We start from the raw sequence: 10,460 nt of genomic DNA on the forward strand, positions 1-10,460 counted from the left end.
AAGTGATTGCAAAAATAAATTTGAAACTCATAAAAATACATTTGAAAGCTGTTTTTCTTTAATTAAAAAAAAAAAAAAAATTTATTGAAGTCAAATTTTTTTATTGATTGAAGCAACTTTTTGGATTTAAGTAATGTTGTTTTGCGTTTGGGCCACATTTTAGCAAGGACATTGGTGTCTTTATCATTCAATCAAAAAATAAGTTGCTTGAAACAAAAATAATATATTTTCAAACAAATAATCAACTCAATCCAAAAAAAGAGAAATTTCAATCATAGAAAAAAGGTTTTTGAATGCAAAAAATTGGGGTGCCAAAATTATCGCGTTAACGGGTGGTAATTAATTTATTAATTAATCACGTTAAAATATTTGACATATTTAACGCACATGCCCCGCTCAAACAGATTAAAATGACAGCACAGTGTAATGTCCACTTGTTACTTGTGTTTTTTTTTTTGTGTTTTGTCGCCCTCTGCTGGCGCTTGGGTGCGACTGGATTTATGGGTTTCAGCAGCATGAGTATTGTGTAATTATTGACATCAACAATGGCGAGCTAGTAGTTTATTTTTTGATTGAAAATTTTACAAATTTTATTAAAACGAAAACATTAAGAGGGGTTTTAATATAAAATTTCTATAACTTGTACTAACATTTCTCTTTTAAGAACTACAAGTCTTTTTATCCATGGATCGCTTTAACAGAATGTTAATAATGTTAATGCCATCTTGTTGATTTATTGTTATAATAAACAAGTACAGTACTATGTTGAATGTATATATCCGTCTTGTGTCTTATCTTTCCATTCCAACAATAATTTACAGAAAAATATGGCATATTTTATAGGTGGTTTGAATTCCGATTAATTACGATTAATTAATTTTTAAGCTGTAATTAACTCGATTAAAAATTTTAATCGTTTGACAGCCCTAGAAAAAATATCTGAGACTCAAATATTTGCATTTGAACACTTAATTTTTAAGTTAAAAAGTTTTCTTTGATTTTAGCAATCCTTTTTGTGTTTGGGCATCATTAAAAAAATAAAATTGCCCTCCCCTATTTTTTTTTTAAATAATATGCAGAGCAAATGACCGTCTAAGGTGCTAGTCACATAATCTGTTCGAAAAATGGCTGGCCTCCCCTTAAACTCCGCTTATGACAGTAGGGACATTACACTACCAACTTTTCAGGATGCTCAAATTGCCCCCACCAACTTTTACGCAACCTTTTTTGCATTATATAATGACTTCAATCATATACCGTAATTTCCCGAATATAAGGCGCACCCGTGTATAATGCGCACCCCAAATTTACTTGTAAAATCTCGGGGAAATTATTGTACCCGTTTATAATGCGCACCCTAATTTTAGAAGAAAACAGAGCTTGTGTACAGATACAGAGATGTCATTTTACTGACTGGTGAAACACAGCACAAGCATAGCACATTGGTAGTTCAAAACATTACCGTAAACTGACAATATTTACGGTAATGATATGATTTGACAACTTCTCCAACTTACCAGAATCTAGGAGAAAACAAAACAGATGTGACTTTTCTTTTAAAGGCTGCTGTATAACTTGCTCGTTTCCTCATGATGAATAAATGTTTCTTCCATGGATTGATATGGTAAAATGAAAGTGAGAACGTAAGTCGGAAATCCGTGAGAGCTCATAGCTGTCAACACGACAGTAACAAAAGGAACTATTGTTATTTGGGTTTGAGTTTCCCGAGGGAACGATATAGTTGACGGACACAGGAAGTGTGTGTCCTTACATTTGTTATGGTCCGAATTGCGGAGCTGCAATAAACGTCGACTCAAATGAGTTCAAGAAACTAAATTCTGTGCTTTATGAAGAGTGAAAAAAGCAGAATTTAACACAGACGAAATCATTCGGCCGACTAGAGTGAAGTATTACCGAAACAAAACGGTGACGTCACGTACCGTAATGGTCGGCAACGGGTCGCCGCATACGTTTCTTCAACACAACGTGGCCGTGTCAATGAAAAAAAATCGGTTTACATATATATGTAATACATATATATTTCTGTCTCCATCCATATACCCGTTTATAATGCGCACCATGAGTTTACAAGTTGATTTTGGGGGAAAAAAGTGCGCGTTATATTCGGGAAATTACGGTAGCTAAAATAGATTGTCTTCCCATGTTGTAAGGATATAATCAGCCCCACCATTATTAAGTGAATTACAGTACTTTCAATATGTTCAGACTTACATTGACCCCTTTTCACTTGCTGAATGTGCCAGTCCATTTTATCCCCTCGAACGCAAGTTTGATTGGCTGAAGACTTGAGCCCCCCTACACTCACACACACTCGTTTACATTCAGTTGGACTCTCACTGTTATCCCAAAGGTTCTAAATAAACAAGTTACATCATGAACATACACGTCCAACATGAATATGGCATAAATAAATGATTAAAGACATGGCAGGACGTTAAAAGTGAGAGAGCTGCGTGCAGTTGAGTTGTGTGCAGCCACATGGGAGGATGTGTATGAGGAGAACTTTTCTACATGTTCGTCCATAATCAAAAGAAGTAAATATTCCTTTTTTTATCGAAAGTTTGTAGTGTTTACTTTGGAACCACTGCATTCTCGGCCATTTTTAACATTACGCGCATGCGCAAAACCATTTATTTTTTCCATTCCTGGATCGTTAACAGATGATTAACAAGTTTGTACTTCATGTGGATGTTAATATAATTTGTGTTCAAATATTGCAACTTAAATTTGCATATAAAATCAAGTTTTCAAAATGTTTCTTTAGTAGTTTTTGAAAACAAAGGTTTGAATCGACAGGTGTACCACCTAAACCAATACATATGCACTGCAAAACCCCACCTCCTTGAAACTGAGAGTTAAAAAAAAATTAAATTCCCTTGTTTTCAGTGTAATAGAAATAATTGAAATTATCTGCTTGGGCTTCAAGTAAATTTTACTCACTTAGATTTCTTGAAATAAGAAAAGTACATAGCTGAAGATAAGCTTAACCCTTTATTGCCAAATGTATCATATTTGATACACCTAAGATTTTATGATTTTGAGAGTAATTCAGAATTTTGACTTTTTTTTTTTTTTTTTTTTTTTAATTAAAAAAAATGATGGATGCAAGTCAACACATGCATCGGCAGGTTCCATGAGGGGAAAAAAAACAGGATTTAGCTAGGGTTATAGATATTACAGCGCTTATTACACATATTCATTTCGACATTTCTTTTCACAAATTTGAAAAAAAGGTTTCATTAGGACCTTATTTTTCAAATTTTGGGATTCTCTGATAACTGCTTCATGTTGCAGGTCTTTAAGGGTTAACATACTTATTTTAGGCATAAAGTTTGTATGTTTAATATAAAAAAACGTTTTTGTCTGAAATGTACTTAATTCAAGAATAGAGATTGTTCAAAACATTCTGACATTACATTCAAAAGCATTTTTTTCTGGATTTAGGTGAAAAATGACCAACTTTTAGATGTGCGGCCTTAATAAGAATAAATACAGTAGTAATATTTACTTAAAGTAAGTGGAAGAATCTGACGCATTAATCTGTTAACTAGCCTTTAACACTCAAAACAAGATGGAGAAAATTATCCGACAAGATTTAAGAAAAATTGTCAGATTAAGACGTTATAGATTTGCAGTGTGAAAGTTAGTATAAGTCAATACAGATATATTTTTCATTAATCATTTAGCCTATCAATTAATTAGGTTCTTATTGGTGACAAATTTAGCCCTGACCGCCGTTCACCCAATCTGTTTGGTCTTATTAATGTCCCGTCCCCAGCAAAAAGTGCACATGCAGGTTATGCTGCTATATCGTCCCTACCAATATTGAGACTAAACCTACTGATTATCTTCACATAAATAAATATCATTAATTAGTATAACATATAACACTAGAAAATGCTCGGGTGAAACTGTGGAAAGGCTTTACTCTCTTATTCATTTTTAGGCATTTTGGGTCACGTTCTTGTCAACTCATTGGCTGCCATTGACGGCGCTAGAGGTCCAATAGCGTACCGCACATAGGCTATTTTTAGACCATGACATCGCATCGTAAAGCGGAAGTAGGACATTATATACACGCCCTCGCATGCAAACCATTGTATTTTGGCCTTCTTTCTTCGGTAATTTAAAAAACTGACATGCCGATTATTCACTGCTATGAAACTTGTAGAAATGACTCTAGACATTACAACATATAAAGGATGTTTTCTTCATACTCTCCCAGAACCAAAAAATGTGAAGAATGGAGCTACTATGCCGCGGACAAATGACCTGGAAAAAAAAAAATTAATGTGGTATCTGACTGCCACCGTTGTTACCTTTTCTGTTGTAAAGAAACAACTTTAGTAAGGAGGAAGTGTAAATAAATTAATAGGATTAAGATTTGTTATTAATGAAAAAATGAATCGTTCGTTGGCTGTCAACGAGTAGCATTTGCGATCGCTACACATAACAGCAATGTCCCCCAAAAGAGACGTAAGACAACCAGGGTTATAGATAAAAAGATGTATTAAAGATATAAAGATGGGGCTTATGGTAGTAAAGGATAGATTGTTGAAACAGGAGAATGTCATTGTCAGTGGCGTAAGAAAAAGTGTCGATAAAAAAGCTAAGGGAAGCTTAGGTCGGCTCGTTTTTTTCCGTCTTTTTCAGCCGTCGACACTCAAGCCATCTCTTTAACTGAACATTTGTATGTTCTTCCACATTTTTACCAGTGAATTCGGCACCAGGGACATCATTTTCAGACAGAATTGGTAGGTTTAGCTCTGTAAACATCTCCGTCGTACACTATTACCATTCATTTCCTATTGGGCACAAACAAGAGCTTGGCTAACAGCAGAGCCACAGAAGCTAACGTCATAAATATTAATGAGCGGAAGTGACGTGTAGCGTGCGGTACCACATTCATTTTGACTGGGAGGGCCAAATGAACGAATGCTGGTCAATGGCACTGAAAGATGAGCAATCCCAGCCACTCCTCCAAGTTTAAATGATCTGGATACCTATTGTTCTCAATTGCAGGTAATGGGTTATTTGGAAATCATCTAGAGATAGTTCAGTACCTTTTTTGGACCTGCTCTTTTTCCTATAAATTTTGGAAAGAATTTTGCAAATTAATCTTCAGGAATCTACACTAGGACTTCAAACGCAAATAGGAAAATGTCATTTGTTTGTTTCTAAAAAAACTAAAAAATGACAATGTTTGTATTATTATTCTACTCATTTTATTATCGAAATTCTACCTCCACAAATGTAAATTTAGCAAGCTGTTACCTTCTTTTTCTCACTTTCATAAATGTGTTTAAAAAAAAAAATCAAAGAATCTGAAAGCGGAAAAAGCACCGAATATTTATTTAAAAAAACCAATAATAATATAATATAATATAATATAATAATGGAATAATTGAATGACAGCATTATTCTTTTTTTTTTCTCTCTGATGTGCAATGTTTGGAATGTTTGTACCCCCTGGCATATTTGTGTTTGTTTTGTTTTGTTTTTGTTTTGTTTTGCTGATTGTTCATCTTTGTCTGCTTTTTAATAATAAAAAAAAAAAGTTATTTGTGGGTCACTTCCTTGTTAATTTTAGAGTATTTAAAGGTCACTTCCGGTTGATTATCGGTCCCTTCAAGCACATTTTGGGGCATTCGTTGGTCACATCTTGTACATTTTGGGTCATTTACTGCTGCTTTTAGGGTATTTCTGGGTCACATACCGTTGATATCGGGTCTTTTTTCCTATTGGAAATGAATGGGGCTATTGGTAATAAATGAGGAGGTTACTGTCAAATTTTGGTGGAACCATAGTTTTTTTTTTCTTTTGGGGGGGGCAAAAACTGTATACAACTTTTGTGTGCCTTATTTCCTGATTTTTTTTTTAATTATGTGATTTATTTTTTTAATGTAGGACGAGATACATTTTGATATATGAAAATTTAAATGCTTTGCCATTGGAAGCATACAATTGTACAGCACAGTAGAGGAAGGTCTCAAGTTTTAAAAAATTGGTGAGCCCTGCTATACGCCTTCATGAGATTTATTGGACCAATGACAGGCTGGCTGTGGATCTCAAGTGATGCCAATCAAGCCTAATTGTCATGTTCTACTTCCTCCTCTTTAAAATCAGGTGACATTTATTCTTGACTGCATTGCGTTCAAGTCCATTCGACATGTCTCTGCTGCTGAATTTCTTCCTTTTGGTTGCGTGGCCTGCAACCATATTGGAGGGAAGCATTTTCAGAGAGAGACCTCACTGTTATCGACCCGTGCCTCGCAAACCAGACTGGGGAGTCAAGTGAGTTCTTTTTTTTTTTTGAGACTTTTTACATCAGCATGAAGACTGCTTGAAACCGTTTGTCAGTATCAAGTGCATAGGTTATCATAGGGACGGTAGGGACCTAACACTAGCAACTTTTCAGGATGCTGAAATTGTCCCCACCAACTTTTAAGCAACCTTATTTCATTATATAGAGTTCTAATATATTCGTAATTTAGATTGTCTAACCATATGTTGTAAGGATAGAATAGACCCTATGATTCTTAAGTGACTTATTTTCATTATGTTCAGACTTCCATTAATCCCTTTTCACTTGCTGAATGTGCCGGTCCATTTTTTTTCCCCCTCAAACGAACGTTTGGTTGGCTGATGACTTGAAGTCCTTCGTCCCACTATAGACACACACGCACAGACATTCACTGATTCATGTCGACAACATGCTACCCCCTTCGGAGAGGAGGGATATTAGTGTTTTTGGCCAGCAGCAGGCACTGTAGGTCATTTATAAAGATGTCAATGTTGTGGAGGTGGGGGAAACACCACTAATTTTGCTACTGAAAGTCTGGCCTGCAACAGTTGGCATAACATTAAACTTGCTAACCATCAAAACTACTGCGGTCAGTCTAGCCTCCACAAAGAACAACAAAGTCCAGCTAGTCGTTTCTTATTTGGATCATTGTTTGCTTTATGTGCATTACGGTCATATCGTCCCTACCAATATTGAGACCAAACCTACGCCCTTGGTCAGTATACATGTCTGAATCAAGACTCGCTTGATGGGCAATGGGCAAGAGAGTAACAAACATTTTGCACTTCAAGTATGGACAGATGAATGCAAATGTCTTTGCTCCCCCCCCCACCCCCCCAGCCAGTAGATTTTCATTAACAACCTAAAAATTGCATCTAAGTAATATTTTGGTTAACTCTCAGAACTGCGCCAAGGCCCCACGAGATACTAAACCTTGTCCAGCTGCCGAAGACTTGGGACTGGAGGAACATTGACGGCATCAACTATGTCAGTGCCACTCGCAATCAGCACATCCCCCAGTACTGTGGGTCCTGTTGGGCCCATGCCAGCACCAGTGCCATGGCAGGTAAGGTTTCTTAAGTACTTAAAGTACAAAAGGAGAAATTCACTTTAGCCCTTCTTGGCAGATCGCATCAACATCAAGCGGAGAGCTGCATGGCCTTCAGCCTACCTGTCGGTCCAGCACGTGCTTGACTGTGCGGACTCTGGTACGTGTCATGGGGGCGATCACGGCGGAGTTTGGGAGTACGCCCACAAGAACGGCATCCCGGATGAGACCTGCAACAACTACCAGGCTATTGATCAAAGTTAGTATTTCAGGAAAATCTAGTTGCTGCTTATACCATATAAAAGTCCTGACCAACTTAAATGGTTGGTTGATGAAATTTTAATTTCTAGTCTGTGGTTTTTGTTGCATTTCTTAAATTGCATATAGTAAATTTGTAGCTCACCAATGTACAGTGCTTATTTGTAGTGCGATTCTATAATGCCAATTTCATTTCTGCAGAATGCCATCCATTCAACGCATGCGGGACGTGTCTCACATTTGGGCAATGTGACAATGTGCGTAACTACACTTTGTGGAGAGTTGGTGACTATGGAGCAATCACAGGACGGGACAATATGAAGGCTGAAATCTACACTAGAGGACCAATCAGGTTTAGTAAAACTCTTGAGGCTATGTGTAATTGAGTAGGGATGCAAACCCACCAAAATTGGGGAAAACTGTCTTCATAGGGCATTCATTGAAAGCGCTAAGCATCCAATTTCTGTTCACTCGCCCATCCCAGTCAAAAACCGATTGGACATCTAGTGCTGTCAATGGCAGCCAAGTGAGTAGACTAGCAAATGCCCAAATATTAATGGGCAGTGACCCATGAGATGGAGAGTAAAGAATCCTCAAGCAGTCTTTCCAGAAATTGAATCTTCTCGTAGATAACTCCACATTTTGAAACTTCAGTTTCTTACATTTTGTAGCAACGTATCATATGCTCCCACAAAAGTAATCTCTCAATCATGCAGCTGCGCAATCATGGCCACGGAGAAACTAGATCTTTACACCGGCGGTTTGTACATGGAATATGACAAAAATCCTGAGATCAACCACATTGTCTCGGTTGCCGGCTGGGGGGTGGAAAACGGTACGGAATACTGGATTGTCCGCAACTCCTGGGGGGAGCCCTGGGTAAGAAGTCCTTTGTACTAGGTGGCAGTACCTGCTTGAGTTTGGTGAAACTATTTTAACTCCATCTTCCCATTAGGGGGAACGGGGTTGGCTAAGGATCGTCACCAGTGCCTACAAAGGAGGAAGTGGACCACTCTACAACCTGGCTATAGAGGAAGACTGCATGTATGGCGATGTCATTGTACCAACAAAATATTAGATGCATTGAAAAGTAACATTTTAGTCTTGTATCTGCCATTCATAGACAATAAACTTATTTTTGGAAACTTTTCTTTATTACTGCCTAAAATTCAACAAGATGGGGAGAAAGCTAAATTGGTATTTCTTTGGTGTCAAAGTGGTGGACCCAAACTATGTATTGGAGTAGACTAACTCATGAGCTCGAATGCTTAAAATCTCAACTTTAATGTGCATTCTATCAACCAATTGATTGAACTACCCCGCCGTTTTCCCATGTGTGTTTGACTGTTGTCGTCTTCACAATAAAATTCATTCACCAAACTAGTTTGAAAATGGCACCGCTGATCTGTAGTGTCTACTGTAGTTGTAGTGCCTCCAAGCTTTCTCAGTTCCAGGTGAAAGTTGAGAACCTAAATTTTGCTAAGAGGAACATCCATAAAACATTTGAGAGCATGGTTTGTTTCAACCAGAGGTGGGTAAACTGTTCCTCCCACGGCCGCAGTGGGTCCTGGTGTTCCAACTGAATCGGCAGTTTAACCAATGAGGTTTCAGCAGAAACGAGTACCTGATTGCACTCGTAAGTAGGGCTGAACGATATTGTAAAAAAACTCACTTTTTAAGGGTTTTCGATGTTACGATATACTGTATATGTTGTGAAGGAATCTGAGCTTTAAGCAAGATTGCCAGAATCACGCCAGCCGGACCCAACCTGGGCCTGCGGAATTCCAACAACCCGGCCAAAAGGTCAAACTCCGTGCGTTCACCTTAAGTCTTAACCCCTTTTACTGACTCAATTTTGTAAGCTGGGGAAAAAGGCTTCAAAGCGCAAGTCTCCCTGAATAAATTGTCAGCAATCATACAGCACAGAGGGACCCAGGCGAGGATTCAGTCACCATATCACAAGTCAACAAAAGGTTCCTGAGAAATGAGTAGTTAAACATTCTTTTTGAACTCTCGCGGGGCGGGCTGTGGACAGAAGGATGTGTTCAGGCATTGTATAGGATTATTGTCTGTTTGTGGATTGGACAGGTGGTTTCGGGAGTTACTGTTGTCAGGGCAACGAGGGTTGTGAATTTTGCCACCTCAGTGTCAAAGGGGCTCTTGGAGTCTTATCAGTTGTTTATCAGTTGGATATCAGGCGATCTCCAGTGTTCCTTGTGTTGGCACAGGGCGTACCGCCATTTGTTCTGGACTGTCCGGGAGAACTGATTGCGAGAGTTGGTGGTGCAGACGTGGGCTTGTCAGCGTCAGTCTTGCTCAGTCAGTTGCATGACTCATGGTGGGCATCCGTGATAAGGTGTCATGTATCTTATGCCCTATTATTTTGCTTGTTTTCCTTAAATCATGGTATAAGTGCTATCCATTTTATATTGGGTGTGTTAGAGTAAAACAGTCAAACAGAAAATATGAGAAAAGATACTATTCCCTGATTGATTATATTAAGTGTGTTAAAATAATGCAAACAGTACCTTTTCTTGTAGGCACAGTCTATCGCTTTCAATTGCGATATTAAAACTTGAATTTTCTCCAGATGATCTGAATAGCTCTGTTTGGGAAGACAAGTTCACTCACCATGAGCACATTGTATTCACTTGAGATGTCCCGATCTGATTAAGTGATCGAAAATTGGGCCGATCGCCCCATTTTTCAGAGGATCGGAATTGTGTGAAAAGGATCTGGTTTTGTTTTTCTGCCACGTGTGTATAGCCTCTCACCCTCCCTCTTGCTAAGCAATGCGACCACTGTTTTTTCTTGGTCACCAGTGCAGCT

At 38.0% G+C, this 10,460-nt stretch overlaps 1 protein-coding gene across 1 annotated transcript; it reads left to right on the top strand.

Annotated features, from left to right (window-relative positions):
- The first annotated feature begins 6,149 nt into the window (after positions 1–6,149).
- LOC130924012 (cathepsin Z-like) lies at positions 6,150–8,776 on the top strand. The gene is made up of 6 exons (XM_057850294.1): positions 6,150–6,315; positions 7,228–7,391; positions 7,453–7,632; positions 7,833–7,983; positions 8,348–8,510; positions 8,587–8,776. Exons 1-6 carry the CDS (start codon positions 6,191–6,193, stop codon positions 8,707–8,709), a joined length of 906 nt encoding a protein of 301 aa, XP_057706277.1. The 5' UTR covers positions 6,150–6,190; the 3' UTR covers positions 8,710–8,776.
- The last annotated feature ends 1,684 nt before the right edge of the window (positions 8,777–10,460 follow it).

The sequence above is a fragment of the Corythoichthys intestinalis genome, chromosome 11, assembly GCF_030265065.1.
Source record: "Corythoichthys intestinalis isolate RoL2023-P3 chromosome 11, ASM3026506v1, whole genome shotgun sequence".
NCBI lineage: Eukaryota > Metazoa > Chordata > Actinopteri > Syngnathiformes > Syngnathidae > Corythoichthys > Corythoichthys intestinalis.

What these genes read in the sequence shown, in the direction of transcription:
- LOC130924012 (XM_057850294.1), top strand. Translation starts at nt 6,191, where the DNA reads ATGTCTCTGCTGCTGAATTTCTTCCTTTTGGTTGCGTGGCCTGCAACC. An exon ending in CTACCAGGCTATTGATCAAA is followed by an intron (nt 7,633 to 7,832) that starts GTTAGTATTTCA and finishes TCATTTCTGCAG; the next exon opens with AATGCCATCCATTCAACGCA. An exon ending in TACACTAGAGGACCAATCAG is followed by an intron (nt 7,984 to 8,347) that starts GTTTAGTAAAAC and finishes TCAATCATGCAG; the next exon opens with CTGCGCAATCATGGCCACGG.